The 19721-nt window shown below is 34.9% G+C and overlaps 1 protein-coding gene across 2 annotated transcripts in view; it reads left to right on the forward strand.

Annotated features, from left to right (window-relative positions):
* The window catches only part of LOC126737473 (monocarboxylate transporter 2-like), a 670913-nt gene that overhangs the window by 631401 nt on the left and 19791 nt on the right, over positions 1-19721 (forward strand). For both annotated transcript variants that reach the window (XM_050442387.1, XM_050442388.1), the window contains 2 exons: positions 15747-16026; positions 16189-16363. In XM_050442387.1, coding sequence (XP_050298344.1) covers positions 15747-16026; positions 16189-16363 — 455 coding nt within the window. The remainder of the gene's footprint in view (positions 1-15746; positions 16027-16188; positions 16364-19721) is intronic.

Raw genomic sequence — 19721 nt, forward strand, 5'->3', positions numbered from 1 at the left:
GATAATAATAATTGTTATTGGTTTAACTTCATCGTTATATTAAATAAAATTTTAGATAAAAAAGTAATGTTAACATGTCTTACTTTGAATGTATGGTTGTGAGATTGATAAAACGAAAAAAAACATTTCTTGTATTCGGCTGTACGTCAGATTTGACAAGGCCTTATAGCAAATTGTTTACTGGTGGCTGGTGTCTGGTTTTACCTGAACCGAAAATTTGCTAATTTTGCAATTACATTTATTTGAATAACTTAAGATTCGCTTATTAAAATTTTTTAAAACTTTGCACGAGGGTTTCTCAGATTGGTCTCTTCAAAAAGTTATCTTAAATTTTTTCTGTAAAATGTATAGGGAAGCCAATAATTGACCCCCTTAAAATTTACATGGGATTTCCTATGTTCCGCTCGGCGACGCACCACCCGGTATACTTATAGCAATAGAGTACAGGCATTACAAGGAAAAATATCTTAAAATAAAAACAAAATAAAGTAGTTGTAGTTATCTTAAATTTATTGCTGATGTTTTTTAGAAGAATCCATGGTTTTTTGTTACAAGAAATGAAATATTGGATACAGAAAGAAATGTTCCAAAATGATTATATTGTGCCTGAAAATGGTGATTATAATTACAAAAACGTTACCTCTGTGTAAAGTAACGAAACAAGAAGCGAAAAGGTTGAAAATTATTCAACCCTGAGGGCTAATTCGGGCGGGAGCGCATCGGTGTGGAAACGGCTGGTTTACCGATCTAAACTTTTCCCAGTGTTTTTCTTCGGAAATTGGTTTAAGCAACTCGTACGATTAGAGGATTATTTTTCCCTAATCTCTTAATCCTCACAGGGCTTAAGACGGTTTTTGAAAGGGGTTTTTAAAGAGGCGGGAACATAAGCTCATGCTTGGGATGACCACCGTATGAATTAATAATAAGATTGAGCAATCATAGTTGTATTATTAATTTGAACTTGTTTCGGGGTTTAAGAAGGTTTTTATGAGAGATTTTTAAGGAGGTAGAATACTAAGCGCTGGGTAACCAACTTATGAATTGATAATAAAATTGGGGATGTAAGGAACAAATAGTTTTTTTTTTCAGGAAGTTTAGTCATATTCTACAAAAAATAAGAAAGAATAACTCTGTTTCTCTAACAAGCAATTGAAGATTTTCATTCGTAGATAAAAAATTAAAGAGGCCCTGGAAAACAGCAATTTTTTTGAGTTCTTTGTATACCCGTGCGATTTCTACAAAAGAGTGATCTGCAAGAACTGTGGAACTAAATCAGTGAAGACTTACTTATTTTATTAAGTATTACGTCACTTTTATAGTAAAAATCAATTTAGAAAATACTGTCTCACACGCTCAAATATTGAAAGTATAAGAAAATAGACAGCGTGTGAGATAGTATTTCCTTAATTTTTACTATAAAAGTGACGTAATACTTAACACAATAAGTAACTCATTATGCATTCATCATAACAATACAGATTTTACTTAAATCAATGAAATCAGAATGATTGTCATGGTTTTTAGAATGATGCTCTTTGCTTTGCAGGGAGGTATTATTTAATATTTTCAAGCTGATCAAAAGAATAAATGATCTGGAGACTTCAAGGCTCAATCAAAATTGAAAGAACTCGTCCATTATCAGGCACATATCACCATTTTTAATAGTCATTTTGGAATATTTCTTTCTGTATCCAATATTTCAATTCTTATAACAAAAAACCATGGATTACTGTTCTAAAAAACATCATCAAGAAATGTAAGATGACTACAAACCTTGAGAAAATGTACAACTAATTCATGTTTCCTATAATGTGTATAAAAATGTATAGGCAAGTTATAAGAAGAGCTAAAAAAGATTACTAAGGGCTGAGATTGGAGATGGCGCATGTTAAACCGGAAACCATTTTAAAAAGGAAACTTGGACTATTATTAATAGACTCACAGGTTTTTTTATAAAATTAAACAATATCCAATTGGCGCAAATATGTTAAATCAGTTTTACTGTTCAATAGCAGAGAAGCTAATAGATAGTCAAACTTTCAACTAGACCCCCTAGCTCTTACTTAACGTGTTTCTTTAAGACTTTTCTTAAAGACTCATTTTACTTCACTCATATAGGTGGACATAAAGTTAAAAGTGTTCTTCTTGTATCAAATATACTACCATCTTCTTACCCATTAAGCATTGGCTCTGCCACTAACCGGATCTACCTACTCTTGGACTTCCTTCATAAAGAGCAATTTAAATACTATTGTCATCTTCGATAAAAAAAAATATTAATTAATACTCAGTTCTAAAAATAAAACTGGTGGCAACCTATATGGACCAGGTGGCCAGAAAAGTATTTGTCTCTAGCAGGATGCATCGGACATTCGCAATGGCAATAATTCAGGGATCTAATTAATTGATAACTTTTTTAAAAATGTTCAACCTACAAATGGAAATCTCGTTATGAGCTTGTAAAAAAATTGAACAATTGAACATATTTCAAAAGAACCATCAGTATCAGATATTGTTATGGATCAGCTTCTTATTAATGTAGATGGAACCAATAGCCCATCAGAAAGTGAGGCAAATCTTGAACAAAATAGTGAATTGTCTAGAATAGCGGAATTACACAAGAAGGATCATGGAAAACAAAACTTAACCGTCAAAGAGAACAAAACCTATCTTAATTTGTAAATTTCACTCTAAAATATTATATGGATTGGTAAATGTTATTTTTTCGTTTATTTATCAGATAAGTATATTATATTTAAATGTAACATTAAAATACATTTTTACCAGGGATTATAGAGTAAATTGCAATACATTTTATACATTTAAAAAAACCTGCAAAATGCAAAACCAATCGGCTATACTAATAGAATTTTATTGACTGTAACCGATATTATTAAAAGTTACGCAAATTCGTAAATTTCACGGCCAAAATAGTGTAACTCAGTAAAAACACGGATATGTACAATTTTATATTAAGTTTATCGTTTTTTGTCCCTGTTGCATACTGCCTTTTTCACTCTTTTATCTGCACTTTTCATTAGCCACTTGGATATGCTTGTCGTTTAGATTAGGCTTATGATATTTAAATTTAATTATCTTTTTATTATAATAACTTCAAAATTTTTAGATTTTTTTTTCATAATTTGGATTAGTCCGATGGCTAGATAAACTGCGAAGGGAAATCCCAAATATTCTACAAAGAAGGTTTCCTCATTTATTATTCTTGAAAGCTGAGTAATAACATATATAAAAAGGAAAAGGCCTTATTTAAAAGGAGGAGAATATTTCTGCAGACCTTCGGTAATAATAGAAAATAACGGTCTAGGGTACTTGAAATAACGAGGTTGCCTGATGATTCGGTGGTTAAATGTCCTCACACCAAAGTCGACGCATTTGCATCATCCTTTGAGAATACTTTTATAACGTCTACTAGTATTGAGCATTCCTGGACTGATAACCTGCCTCTTTTAGACATTTCCTAGATATTTTCAGCTGGTAGAAGACTAGTTTTGTAGCCAAGGATTGTAGGTATTTGTGTCCTGGCCGATCTGCATTATTCTATGTAACCGCCAAACCGTCCGTTCGGAGTTTGCCGAAGAGTGAACAATATGGAACCGACGAGTCAGACTTATTTATCGAGTACATATACCGGATGGTGTGCACAGCATAATACGACATAGAAAATCTCCATGTAAATTTGAAGGGGGTCAAATATAGGCTTTTCCATAATCTCCGTTAATTTTAAAGAAGAAGTTGTAATGGAACATTTTAAAGAGCTGGGTAAAACATGGCCATAGAACAAATTTGGATGATTTGTGTTAAGTAGTTTTTAAATAAAAAAGCTTGCCTTGCCAAGATTTAAAAAAAAATCTTTATAACTTTTTTTTCAAGTTAACAAGTGAGCACATATTTGACCTACTTTAAATTTATATGCGATATCCCATAACTTAAGAGGATGCAACACTCAGTATTTGATCGCCTTATTGCATATAAAAAAATCAAATAATTAATAAAATGCTTTATTTGTCATCAAATACAGTTTCGGTTAAATATTTTAGTTAACTATTTTTTCTGCTTCGTGTCCCCTATTGACTGTCCTTTTGAAACACATATGCATTTAAACAATGCGGAGCTTTTTTCATGTGAACTTTTCCACCTTCGGAGGGTCTTCCTAATAATCTTCTTTTTCCAGTAATGGTAGTTTTTCGGCGACTTAGGCGACTGTTGGCTGTGTACTAATTTTAGTACCCCTTCTGGTGATTATTTTCTTTTTACAAAAACTCGACAATTGTCCTTTATGTTTAAATGAAGTGTGAAGTCCGCTCAGCAAAGCAGGAGTTGATTTTCCATATTTGTTGGCATTATCGAGATAGGCTGTCACTGCTGGAACAAAATTAATAGGATCATCAGTTAAATTCTTAAAAATATGAGCTGTGTGTTGCTTCCACCTCGCTTTAAGCTCTTCAATTATCTCTGATGTAGTGGAGTCGGATGTATGTTGATCAACGGCTTTGTGAGAATCATCTACATTATTGTCGCTTTTGGTTTCAATGGTTTCAACCCAGTTGGTTTCAGCCCCATTACTTTTATTAGATTTTAAATTTAGTCCCTGCTCATCATGCAAAAGTGGTAAAAACATTTCTTCATTTAGAGCCAATGAAGTTGAAAAATTCCAGAAAAATTCCAGTTGCTAATTCAAATAGAGAAAGTGTCGCGAAAAGGTGGTTCCTATTAAATGACAAATTTTTTATTGAGATTCGACGCGAAAAGGGTATACTTTGGCAATAAAAATGATGAATGGCACCTTACCTTTAGAATTTCTGGATGTGAGTGTCGCAGGGATCCCTGATTTCCTCTGGAGAACTTGACTGGATTCTGCTTGTTTCAAAGTATTCACTTAGATTAGATTTTTTTTAAAACAATGTAGACTTTTGCGAAAAGGAACTTGCGAAGAACTACCTTTTGAGAATTACTTTTTTTTTAATATGCTTGGAGAGAGAGACGACTGGTGGCGCTTCAATCGCAAGACTGCTAAGTCGTCTGCGCATCCAGGTACCAACCAAGTATTGCCAATGTATAAATATAAAAATTTAACTTTAGACGTGGGAAATAATTGTTGCAGCGACATTTTCCGCCCACCAAAACGGACGTTTTTCTTTATATTACAAAAAATCTTAAATAGTTAAAACAAAAATTGCGAAAATTAATCATTTATTTACCGCTTTACATCTCACCATTTTCTATCCAAGTAGTACAAAAAAAAAATTAAATAGAGAGAGAGAAAAAAAAACCCAAATTAACAATTTTGATACTAATTTTTAAACCTAAAGCTATAAACCAAAAGTGGTATTTAAATGTATGAATGTATGAAGCTAATCTATCGGCAAGGGGCACAACTTTACGATGGGCCGTTTAAACAATCCGTTCTGTGTTCGCACCGTAACTACTCGTATATGGCCATCATTACCGGGATGTGCTTCTACAATTCTACCAAGTACCCAATTCATTGGATTCTTGGTTTCATTTTTTATGAGAACCAAAGCATTTATTTTAATTTTACTTGGTTTTTGGACCCACTTAGAACGCTGTTGTAATGTATGCAAGTACTCGTCCTTCCACCGAACCCAGAAATCGGTATTCATACGCTGAATTAGCTGCCATCTAGAGAGACGGTTTAATTTAAGAGAAGACATGTCTGGACTGGGACCAGTAGTAAGGGGTTCTAAGGTCAGAAAATGACCGGGGGTCAATGAAACCAGATCGTTGGGGTCTGAACTTTGAGGACAAAGCGGACGAGAATTTAAGAGCGATTCGATTTGTATAAGCAAAGTATTTAACTCCTCATAGGTTAAGATTTGATCTCCAACAACACGGAACAAATGATACTTTACAGATTTTACTGCAGCTTCACTCAGTCCATTAAAATGAGGTGCAGCGGGGGGATTGAAATGCCAAGTGATTTTTAATTGCTCAGATGCTTGTTTGGACAAGTCATGCAATTGGGTATTAGCACCAATAAAATTGGTACCGCAATCGCTGTAGATATCGGAGCAACGACCACGTCTAGCGACAAAACGCCGAAAAGCCGCTATAAAAGCCTCAGAGGACATATCGGATACTAACTCAATGTGTACTGCTTTTACAGCGCAGCAGACAAAAAGACAAATATAGGCCTTAGACAACTTGGAACCACGATATCTTCCTAAAGATATGGTAATGGGACCTGCATAGTCTAACGTGACATGTGAAAAACACTTCAATTGTGAAATACGAAAATAGGGTAGATCTCCCATATAGGGGGTATACGATTTTGGTTTAAGGCGAAAGCAGCGAATGCATTTTGATAAAACAGACTGGATGGCCCTGCGAGCTGAAAGTATCCAATACTGTTGACGAAGTAAATACAAAACAGTATTAAATCCAGGGTGAAAATGTTCTTTATGAATATTTTCAATCAAAAGGTCAGTAAGTCGATGAGTACGGGGAAGGAGAAGAGGATACTTTGTCTCAAACGGGATATTGGCATGACGTAAACGTCCGCCCACCCTGAGATAACCCTTTTGGTCTAAAAAAGGGACAAGTTTGCGATATGGCTCTAGTAAAAGTTTATTGTCGTATATATTCGATATTAATTGATCGAAAGAAGACTTCTGACATCTTTTTACTAAAGTAAGCAGAGCGTCTTGCGTTTCGTCAGATGATAGTTTAGAGGCACAAATTCGAATCGATTTGGTGCGACAATTGAAAATAAATCGGTTGCAATAGCCTATTATACGCTGAATTTGAAGTAAATTTGATTTGTTTTCTAGAAGTACGTCTAAAATGTTGGCTTCGATTACAACTGAGAGAACAAGGGGTTTTTCCTCGCAAGACATCTGTTGGGTAATATCAAGAGACTTGGCAAAATTTGAATTTAATTTCCAGTCCGATTTAGGTAGTTTAAGCCATGTGGGACCGCTAAACCACAATGGATGATTAACTAAATTATTTGGCGTTAAGCCTCTACTTGCGCAATCTACAGGATTGTCATCTGATGAAACGTGAAACCACGAAACATTAGGGATATTTTCTTGAATATGGCCTACGCGATTGGCGACACAAGTCTTCCAACGATGAGGAGAACTCGAAACCCAGGCGAGGACTACGGCGGAATCGGTATATGCAAAAATAGCATTTATCGAAATTAAAGATGAGTAAGTTTTTATTACGAAAGCGAGAAGATCTGATAGAAGAGTAGCTCCTAAAAGCTCTAATCGAGGTAGGCTTTGTGATTTAAGAGGTGCGACTCGCGATTTTCCAGTTATTAGGAATGTTTCAATTTTATTATTACATAACTCGGTGCGCAGATACACAGCAGCGGCATATCCCGCTTCAGAGGCATCAGAAAATCCATGAATTTCACAGCATACACTATTTTGAGCGAAAATCTGTCTGGGCAAGACAATGTTTGATATAGCAGGTAACTCTAGCCTGAATCGCATCCAAGAATTGATGATACGAGAATCAGGGATATCATCCCACCCTGAATTAGACAACCATAGCTTTTGCATCAAACACTTAGCGAAAAAAGTAACCGGAGAACGAAAACCCAAGGGGTCGAAAATTCTGGCAATCTCTGACAAAATGTGTCTTTTGGTGCAACTTTTGTCGGATGGTTGACATGTATATGAAAAAGTATCAGTTGAAGGGTTCCATTGGAGGCCAAGAACCTTTATGGGTGAAGAATTTTCTTTGTCAAAGGTTATGGGAATCTGACATTCCTCTTGCGAAAAGGACTTCAAGAGGGTGGGGCAATTGCTCGCCCATTTTCTTAATTCGAATCCTTCTGACTTCAAAATTCCAATAAGATCCTTCTGAAGAGAAACAGCCTCATGTATAGAGCAAGCTCCGGCACAGATGTCGTCGATAAACATTTGTTTGCGTAAAATTTCACAGGCATTTGGATATCTATGAGACTCCTGACAAGCTAGCTCTTGAACAGTACGTATGGCCAAAAATGGACTGGAACTTACGCCAAAAGTAACGGTGTTCAAGCGATATTCCTGAAGAGGGCCTTGGGAATCAAAACGCCAAAGCAACCGTTGAAAATCTCTATCCTTAGGAGTCAATAGAATTTGTAAATACATTTGTTTTATATCAGCCGAAAATACCACAGCATAAAAGCGAAATTTTAGGAGAATACTAGTGATATCAGGTTGAAGTTTAGGACCGGGAAGAAGACTTTCATTCAAATTTATACCCTTCGATCCTTTAGCTGACGCATTGAAAACGACTCGAAGTTTTGTAGTAGATTTTTCGGGCTTAAGCACACAATGGTGAGGGAGATATGCGACAAAATTAGGTTTTTTTTCGTCTTGCGAAACTAAACTCATATGACCATTATCAAGATATTGTCTCATAAAATCCGAATATTGACGATACAAATCGGGGTTGATTAAAAGGCGATTTTCAAGAGAATGAAAGCATCGCTTCGCCATAGAATAGGTATCACCTAGATCGGGGTCTGAGTTGCGAAAAGGAAGAGATACAATAAAACGACCTGACTTGTCTCGCGAGACAGTGTCTTGGTATATCTTTTTAGCTCTCTTATCATCGGGAGAGCTATATAATTTTACCGGGACTGATTCCAATTCCCAAAACTTATTAAGAGTCTGATGAAGGGATGGTTTCGCTAAAGAAACATAAGATTCTACCTGAAACGATTGAGGAAAATTGGAGATTTTTCCGAGAAGTACCCATCCAAATTCAGTCTCAATGGCTGTAGGGCTACCACTGGCTCCAGGAATTCGACCTGACTTCAATACTTGCGAAAACAGATCTGCTCCAAGTAACATATCGACTGGAGCAGGAATATTAAAATCTCTATCACCAAGCTTCAAATTTGAAATATCGTTCCAATGTGGAGACATAATCTTAAAAGAGGGTATATCTGAGCAAATCTTTGGCAAAACAAAAACCTCAATGGTAAACAATGGTGATGACGCATCAACAGGTTTAATTGTACAACTGGACGTCCCACTAGTAGTACCCGCTGATTGACTAATTCCCACAATAGGGATAACGTAATTCTTTTTTGGAAGGCCCAATCGATTTAGGCAAGACTCTGTAATGAAATTAGCTTGACTAGCAGAATCTAGGAGTACGCGAACCTTTTGAATGTTTCCTCGTACGTCGATAACGTCCACATAAGTGGTAGATAGAAGTACTGTGCTTTTAGGTATAACAGATTTTAGACAGGCACGTGCGCAGTTAACCTGTGTCACTTCTTCAGATTGATTTGACAATTGTTGATTCGAGTGTGATTGCGAAATATTATCGAGATGAGATGAAATCGGGGGCTCATGAATTATTAAAGTAGAAGTTCCGGGAACGTTGGATTGCACTGAATTATTATGTCTGGAATTTGGCGAAAAATGAACCAAAGTATGATGGCGAGATAGACAGTTGCGACAGTTAAATGTCGAAGGACAGTTCTTTAACATATGCGTAAACCTTAAGCAGTTTATACAGGCATTATTTTGTTTAGTATAAGCAAAACGATCATGCGGGGATTTAGCAAGAAATAAAGAACATTGCGACAAATTATGTGTAGATTGATTGCAAAGGCGACACTTTTGCAATTTTTCAGGGAATGAAGAAACTCTTGAACCTATATTATTTGAAGAACTAGCTAATGCTGAACGGTTAAGATTGTTACTAGGAATATTTGCGACAAAAGTTTGAGAATAATTTTTGGGGCTATGAAATGAACTATTTTGACTTTTGAAATTATTCGAGGATGACGCGGGTATTTTTTGGTGTCGAGGGGAAGGCATAATCTGAACAGATTCTAAGGCTTTACAATGATTATGCAGAAATTCAACTAAATTTTTGTAAGTGGGTAATTCTACCTTACTATACTCCATTTCAAAAGTAGTTCTGGTTTGATTATCGAGCCTTTGAAGCAACATATTGAATAAAACAAAACACCACTGGTCAGTTGGAAAGCCTAAAATATGCAGAGCTACAGTATTTTCATTAAAACAGTCTAACAAATTGCGTAGGTCCTTAAGAAAATTTGATTTTAAAAACGGAGCAGTATTTAAAGCGTTCCAATAGGTGGTTGCTAAAATTCTTTTATTTTGATAGCGATCTAACAATGTTTGAAACGCAATTTCATAGTTTGCTTCAATAGTGGGTATAGACTTAATCAGATTTAGTGGTTCACCTTTTAGAAGAGAAATCAAATATTGAAATTTTTGTATGTTGGCCAGAGTCATATTTTCGTGAACTATTGACTTAAGCATATCAAAAAAAACAGGCCATGACTTCAAATTACCATCAAAACTAGGTACGGTTAATTTTGGTAACTTAGCATTTAAATCTATAATTTGATTTGGTACTATGGGAGCTACATTAGTGCTTAGCGAAAAACTATTTTCTTCGGGTGGACACACTTGTGAATAAATTGTTTTGACTTTAAAATAATTTAAATCTACTTCCTGTCTAATAACATCTTCGACAACGAATTCTTCATCATTCTCTAAGAAACCAACCACATCATTATGAAATTTTTTAAACTCGGTATAAACGTCATCTAAACTTTCATACATAGATTTAAATAATGGAATATCGTGACGATTATTTACAGTTTTTTCGGCAAAAATATAAATGTCGGTTATACGTTTAACAGAAACATTTCGTTTTTGAGCAACTTTATGTTTTGAAGACATTTTTCTTTTTAAATAATTAGCTACAATCTGATCAGCCCAAAAAATGAATTATTTTTAGGTTTAAATTGCTTAAAATCAGCAAAAGATTTTAATTAGAGATTAAATATCAGCGAAAAGATAAAACATTAGCTATATGATATTCAAAAAAGTATACTAGCGAAGAGGTATAGCGAAATTAATTAATTAGTGCGAGAAAAGAATTAAAAAAAAACTTACAACATTCGATATTATCCTTAGAAGAAATCCACGTTGAACACTTACACTTGATAAACTATAAAACTACATCCCTTGCGAACAAACCAGCACCAATACCCCAATCTCAAAAACGTTAGAAAATGGACTGTATTCTTTCTTTTCTCTATTGACTTCTTTCTTAATTAAAATATGTATGCATCCTAATATTACGCGAACCACAACCGAACGATATACTTTTAGGTTCCAAAAAATATAAACAAACGCCGTCGCGCCGTCAACGTCTCAGCCGTATTAGGCTTTATTCTTTATTATTTATAAATATTTCAAATTACCAAAAATAGATTTTCAAGGTGATGGGTCAAATACTGTTCACCTGTGTAAAGACGGTCAGATGGTCGATTTTTTAATATATATAGCGAAAATTGAACGGCTTACACGTTTTTAAATACGATGAGAGCCGACGGACACGAATGATTTAAAAATGGCTGTTATGGTGGAATATGAAAAGTCAGATGGATTAATCTGGAATTATTACATGAATATTTCAATCTTTATGTAAATGAAAATCCGGCTCGAAGGACCAGAAAATGTCGCGAAAAGGTGGTTTCTAGTAAATGACAAATTTTTTATTGAGATTCGACGCGAAAAGGGTATACTTTGGCAATAAAAATGATGAATGGCACCTTACCTTTGGAATTTCTGGATGTGAGTGTCGCAGGGATCCCTGATTTCCTCTGGAGAACTTGACTGGATTCTGCTTGTTTCAAAGTATTCACTTAGATTAGATTTTTTTTAAAACAATGTAGACTTTTGCGAAAAGGAACTTGCGAAGAACTACCTTTTGAGAATTACTTTTTTTTAATATGCTTGGAGAGAGAGACGACTGGTGGCGCTTCAATCGCAAGACTGCTAAGTCGTCTGCGCATCCAGGTACCAACCAAGTATTGCCAATGTATAAATATAAAAATTTAACTTTAGACGCGGGAAATAATTATTGCAGCGACAGAAAGTTTGTTTTGGTGTGATACTGTATTAATCGTGAACAGGATATTATATATTGAAATTACTGCTGCCTGATGCTTGCAGTGTCTACCGTTATACCCAATAACACATGTACACTTGCAAAAAATCATATCGACAGTGTAAAATATCTCAGGATTTGAAAAACTTTGTACACAATATTGTTGATCACCCAAATCTTTAATATTTGCTATAACTTTTGGTTCCTTGGGCATGTATCTCTCCTGAACGACTTTGCAAACCCTGACTGCAATGTCTAGTATTCTTGGCGTATAATAACATTCGAAGCTATTGCAAATAAAATCGGTTAGCTGAGGCAAGTTAAGAGCTTTTGTCCTTTCGAGTAGAATATCTTTTAGAAGTCTAAACATAACTTCTGCGTAATTGTTCGTATCTGATCCTCTTAATGGCAAATCGGTTAGCTGAGGCAAGTTAAGAGCTTTTGTCCTTTCGAGTGGAATATCTTTTAGAAGTCTAAATATAACTTCTGCCTAATTGTTCGTATCTGATCCTCTTAATGGCCAATTTTTTCGGTAACATATTGACCAGTTATGTATATAAATAAACATTTTTTCGACATATGAACGAAATTTGGTGTGTTTACATTAAGAATAAAAAAATTCATTTGCTTCTTCTAGATCGCTCACTGATCTAGCATACACCAGTTTTAGAAACATTTGATAAAAATGTTGCTTTTCAGATTTAGGCACATCATTCTTTGACATATTTAGCCAACGCCAACATGCTTTGAGGACATGAAAAACACACAAAAGCAACCTAGAAATTGGAAAGTGTTTTTGCAGTACTTTTCTTTCATTGAGGTCATCATCTGTCATTATAACTTTAGGTTGTAACTGATCAGGGATGATATCAAGAAGAGCTTTAACTAATGCGTCAAACACCTCACTTTTTTGGCTGTTGCTAAGAACGCAGGCAATTGGAACACCGCCAATTTCTGACTGGGTTAGAAAGAAATAAACCTTATGGTTTTGTAGGTCGCAGTTTCCCATAGCATCAACGAATAATATTTCGGATGCTTGCGGAAGCTTCTGGGCTCTCTGCATTAACGGAGTTATATGGCCATAATGTTCTTCCACTTGCACTATTTTAAATACTGTGCCATTTTGTGATACCAAAATTTCGTCGAGTTTTTTGAGCATGTTGGAACCAATCCGTTCACCATATTTTTGCTTAAATGTCTTTTGCCACAAGTTTGTGACATCTGTTTTTGTAGGAAAATAAAACCGATCTAAAGTTTTGTTATTATACTCATTTCCATATAATTCCATTTTTGTGGTATAAAAAGTGGTATGCAGAAGCCACAGAGTGGCCTTTCTCAAATAAATCTAAAATTTCTTGTTTGGCATTGGGGCCTACATGCTTTTCCCTAAGAACGTCTGCCACATCTATCCTAGGGTTATGACTATTGCGCAGCTCCACTATACATAGATATTGTTTATCGACTTTTTCTTTGGATTTGGAATTTTCATAAAATCGTCTTATTGTTATAAATAATTTTGCAGGACAGTTTAAATATTTTGATCTTTTGTTTCTTATTTGTTTTGTATTTTTTCTGCATCGTGTATTAAAGTGACAGAAATATATTCTTTTAAATAGATTGCGGGTCTTAAAACTAATTTATTTTAATAAAAAGTAATATGACAAAAAAGTAACTTTTTTTGTTAATTGATTCTTCCAACCGAACAGTAAATTTACTATACCTTATAAGTGAACGTGTTGTTGGACAATTTTAAGTAAAAAAGAGATTAAAAAATACAGACATGGTATACAACTTTGGCCATACAATGTGCATGTATAATGTTTAAAAAATTTTAATTTTCTTCCCCCTCCCTAACTCCGCCCCCTAGGGGTTGTTTTTAATCATCTTAAAATGGGACCAACTAGAGCCCAAAAGACAACTATGTACCAAATTTCCTTCAAATCGAATGGATAGTTTTTGAGTTATGCGCGTTGGTTACAGACAGACAGACAGACAGACTACGGAACAAACAATGTTCAGATTCGTCTGAAACGCAAATATCTATAAAACATTTTGAAATCGGAGAAAATTTTTTTATCTCGATTTTAAAACCATAACCCAGATTCCCCATACTATTGTATGTATGGTGGAGTCAAAAGTACCTACTTCACAAAAAAAAATAATAAAATATCCTATCCAAACGTAACGCAGCGTAACTATCAATCTATAAACGATCTTCGATGTTACGTTACGTTACCGAGCTTGCGTTGCGTCATCTATAAGCCAGCCTTAAACCGAAGAAAAGAAACATGCTGGTTTGATGCATCAGCGTTAACCGCCCCTGTAGGCGTATATTATAGCAATCATCTCTTAAAACTTACCTCAACATCTTCCTTTGAATAAATCTTCAATTTATACACATTATTTGATACTTCTTTATATTGCACAGTGTCAGGAAATTCCATGGTATAAATGTTTTCTTTTACACAACAAAAATTAGCACGTGCATTGGAGAAACAAAACAACTACTTATCGGGAGGACAGATAACTGTTTGCTACTTCTCTTAAGTGACCGACGTTTCCATCTGTGTCGTCGATTCCATATCATTCACTCTTCGGCAAACTTCGAATGGACGGTTTGGCGGTTACATAGAATAATGCGGCCGATCTATTGACTTACATGTTTAACTTAATCCTACCTGCAGAGCAAATCCCAGTTATATTATGGAAGGTAGCCAAAATATCACTCTAATTAAAAGAGTTATCTTGACCATGTAGCCAACTACAGACCAATCTCAATCCTCTGCAGTTTTTCAACAATATTTGAAATTATATTTACTCTGTCATTGTTCGACCATGTCAAGGGTCTAATTGATCCGCATAGTTTTTTCAGAGGCCAATCAGATGTAAATCTGTTCATGCCCAGTCTCAGGTTGATGGTTGATTTTGAAAAAGCTTTTGACAGGATATCTCGTTGAATAAATTGAAATGGAGGGCTTTCTATCCAGGCTAATTAATTTGTTTAATTCGTACCTACATTGTAGATTGCATTTGTGTAGAATGAGGGCTATAGATCCAAATTCAAAGCTGAGTCCGTTGTTATTACTCACTCAACTGCCATAGATTGACTTTTGCCGATGACCTAAAATTATTCTTTAACATAGACATTATTAATGACTGCTTATTTCCTCAGAATTGTCTGGATTTCTGATAGCAGGCTAGATTTTAATGCAGCGAAGTATAGTGTGGTCTGTTATCTAAGATCAAACATCCCCATTACTTACAACTACCCTATCAACGATCCGATTTTGATCAGGCTTAGTCAGGTTACTGATCTTGATATCGCCCTCGATTCCGAATTTATCTTTTTACTACATTTTAATAGTGTTATGATGTCAGCCATGAAGGTTATTGGGTTTATAATTAAAAACTCTCAGAGTTTTCTGAGAAGTCTGCGTTTAAACTGCTTTTTATCTGCTTTGTCAGGTCAAAATTGGAATATGACTGCATCGTGTGAAATCCAATTTACCAGTGCTACATTGATTTGATTGAGTCTGTTCAGCGCAAGTGTACTAAGTATTTAGCATATAGGCTTGATCGTATATGTTCTGTAAGGGGTTTTGACCAGCTTCTACTATATCCGTTGCGTCTGAGAAGAATTCTCCTTTTTGTTTAATTTTTGTATGGGTTTAATTTTTTCTTGGTACTTTAGTTTAATTATTGTTTCAGTTAACATGGTAATAATTTATAAACAACTTCCGATTATGGCACTGTTGGAAATAATGTCTTAAATAAAATAAAATAAATAACACGTTATTATATTCTATCTCTTTTCTCAGCAAACTGGGTTGGCGTTTAGGCCTACAAGCGATAACGGGCCTGCTCGCCTTAGCCTTCTTTTTGCCAATAGTATACCGGTCGGCCAACTTGTATCATCCGCAAAGGCGCGCCATCACCCACCTGAAGAACCAGCGGCGCAAGATGAAAGAGAAGAAGAGTTCGAAGGTCAAAAAACCACCGGTGTTCGATTTTAGCCCGTTGAAGAGCCGGGGTTTGAGAGTGATTATGCTCAGTTGCGGTTTTGGAGCATTAGGGATCTATGCACCGGTATTTTATTTGGTAGGTGTATAACATATTCCTAGAAGCTTGTAGAGAAACTATTTGGTATTCAAAGAGAATTATGAATTTATGTCAACGAGGTTTGAGTAATGAATACTTTAGCCTGATAAGACTCAAACAGGACACAGTCCTCCTCTAAATTTCTTTTATATGCCTTTTTAGGTCTATCAAGGATTCAGAGAAGGTTTGGAAGATAGCGCCCTGGTTCTTCTCCAGACTTTTATGGGATTTGCCTCCGCACTGGGTTGCGTTGGTTTTGGCCTTATAACCGTTAAACCGAGTACCCAGTGCCTAATATCCAGGCAGTATCTATGCCAAACTGCCCTAATAGGAATAGGTAAATTATTATAGTAATAATTAAACAAACAAAACCTAAATATTTTGTGTGACTAATTTTATTTTGTTCGTGCTTATTTAATTTTGCCCTAATTTCCAATAATTTATTAGAAGCATTAAAATTATAATAAACAATATATACTAGAACACTATTTCACGTAAACCTATTATTTTTTTAAGTAATAGAGATTATTATGCAAATTGATATGGGTTGCGATTTTCAAACAAAAACAACTTCAAAAAAATGTTCCTTACTGCTTAGTAAAAAATTTATCCGCTTTACTCTGGTTTCCACTAGTGGCTAGAGAACACAGTTAATTGTAAGTAGTCAAGCCATTTCAAGTCAATTCAAAGTACAGTCAATTTGTCAAAAAAAGGAAAGAAAACCACCATAACTTCAAAGTGTGACACCCGGGTGGGGCATTTTTGAAAAAACTCAAAATGTTTTTGAATTCCATTTTACTCGGAAATGGTAGGTTTTTCGGAAAATTTGTGAAAGCCCAAATTGTTGGGACATAATTTTCTACAACTTTTCTATATGGGTAAGCAGGATGCAATGATATTGTCAGAAGTTATTTATTTAAAAAAAAATCCTTCAAAATTCATTTAAGTCATAATAATAGTCATTTAATTCATATAAACCGTTTCCGAGTTATGGCGTGCACAATTTGGACCATTGCGTTTTGCATGACAAAATGAAGTTTCCTTTATTTTCAAAAGGTTTTAAGAAAATTTATCAATTACTCTTCCATTTATTTGATATAACAATAATTAATAAACAATAATAATTAATAACAAAATAAAAATCAGAAAATATTTTTAGATAATGTATAGGAAATATAAAAGAATGCACATGCAAGTAATGCGATGAGAGTCCTTGCTTTACTTTAAGGTGTTTTGTACTGACACAAATCATTGTTCTGCCAGGTTGCTTCGCTAATAATTTTTATGTGGATTGATTTATAGTAACAGTTACTGTTATTCCAAATTAACGCAGACTAAATAATTAAAATTTTAACACTACGACTTCCTGTTTCTACTATTAATGTAATTAAATAAGATGTTTAAAATTTCAGATCATGAGCTCTACAAAAATATAAAAATAATGATTGTTCATTATACAAAAAATATTAAAATGCTTGCAATTATTTATAATGTTGAATTTATTAAGAAGCATTATGGCCTGTGAAGAAAGGAGAAATGAATTAATTTTATTACATACACTTACATTACATAATTAAAAAAAATATATATTTTGATATTACATTTTTGCGTTGTTTACTTATTTCTTTGCCTACGTAACTTCTTTTCGATGGTTGTTCGTGAACCATTGCCAAGCCACCGGATTCGGACGATGAATCCGCCGTTGGTTCTCGTCAGTATTGTCAGACCATTCGTCAGCCCTGCTGGTTGGTAAAGGCTAATGCACAACTTGGAAAATCAACGCCGATGTCTTCAAGAATGTCAGTTTCAAGCTCGACTTCCAGGACGTTGCTACAGTTTCCGCCACCACAGTTCTTTCACAAGCAATTGAGCACGTGAGTCCTTTCTTCATACACCCGCAAGCTGCTCCACAATTATTTGTTTTGCAGCTGCAGGTTATCAGTTTTATCAGTTTCTGTGGTGCTGGGTTAATGTCCGTTTTCAAAACTTCCAAGCCATGTGAATTTCTCCAACCTTACATACAAAGGTCTATTTCGTTACCATGCCAAGTTTGGACTTGATGCGTTGACTATGAAATTTTGCCGCATTGAGTAAAAGATTCACTTAACTTATTCACTTGCGACACATTAGCTACGTTTACAACGCGCAGATCTATTAGGTCCTTGGATCAAATGATATAAACTATTTTTATTTAGTATATCCCTGTTTACAAGGATTGATTTTGAGAGTTAACTTAGTGCAGGATTATCTCTAGGATCAAAATATCAGTTGAAGGGAGTTTATCAGTTTAGACGAAAAATTATAGGACATAACCTCTAAATCTGTAAAAGTGTTATTGTTGTTTAAAAATAAACTAATAATTTTTTAAGGCTCTTTTTAATGCTTGCCTTCTCTTCCTTTTCTTCTTTATTTTTGTGTACAAAAAATAATCCTCATGACGTGATTTGATCAAAGTTATAAATATTTGGTACACGCGTTGTAAACGTAACTATTGAGTGAATTTCTTAAATCGAATGTTGTCAAGTGACTCAGTTCTGTTTTCTTCGCTGTATAAAACTGCAAATATTGTCTACCCGGTCGCATCGACGATTTCAGGTATGCTCTTTTGTATCGTCGTTTTTTGCCGTAAAAATTTTTTGATGTTGCAACATTTTCTGCTTCCTTTGAAAATAAGGAGCAGACGTTGTGTCACAACCGGTAAAAGCATTTAGAAGTAGGCACGGTTGCAAGGTGGGATATTTAAAAACCTGTGATAAGGAGATACGCTCAGGAGTTTTCGCGTGACTCGGTTTTTTGAAGAAAATTCCTGATTGTGCCCAAAGCAACCACTAGCACTAGAAGGCGACGTCTTCTCCAATAATGATCGTAGAGTCATACTGCGAGGATCGTTCAACGGTCGTCTCAACAATTTAACGATCCGCATCTTCAGAAGCTTAGCGAATTTGAAAACAAACATCTTCAAGTAAACCTCGGAAAAATTCCACAAAGCGATTCTTGTTGTTCGACAAAAAAGTGTTCTTTGAAATTGTTAAGACAGTCTTTAGCTCGAAGTCTACTGGTTGAAGAAGTGTATCTGATAGAGCGTCATTAGCTTTCGGCTTTGTGCCGGAGTTGTGTACATCACAAGGATATTCATCAAATATCACTGTCACCTTCAAAATAATGCCTTTGTATATACTTGACATATTTTCCACATATGTCTTCGATTGACATCTTTTTACTCCACTTCATCTTTTGCAGAAAAAAACCTCTATCTAGGACGTGTAAAAAACGTTAACCAAGAGGATGCTTCAAATTTAAATTTCTTGGGAGTTAATAACGACGCCTACTTCATGTATTGTTTACTTTTTTTAAGCGGTCGATTATAGTGAATTTAATTGTGATAATCGAGTTTGTCATTTCCGAAACGTATTTATATGGATCAGTTGGATGTGTAGCTATCTTTTGTAGCTATAATTATCCTTTTTCTTCAGTCCGTTTTAGTTTTACTCACTGAACATTGTTGTAAGTTTTTTTTATTAACCAAAGTTTCCTACCTTATTGCCTGTTGGAGTCAATAATTTTGACATCGACGCTGGTTACTTGTTTGGGGTTATTGGCTTTTGCTTCGGTGCAATTAATCAGCTCATTGGGGTGATTAAGGAAAAGCTGTCGGGTATGTACCCTGTTCCCCGAATCGAAGATTTCACAATAAT

Source organism: Anthonomus grandis, chromosome 6 (assembly GCF_022605725.1).
Source record: "Anthonomus grandis grandis chromosome 6, icAntGran1.3, whole genome shotgun sequence".
In the NCBI taxonomy this organism is placed as follows: Eukaryota; Metazoa; Arthropoda; class Insecta; order Coleoptera; family Curculionidae; genus Anthonomus; species Anthonomus grandis.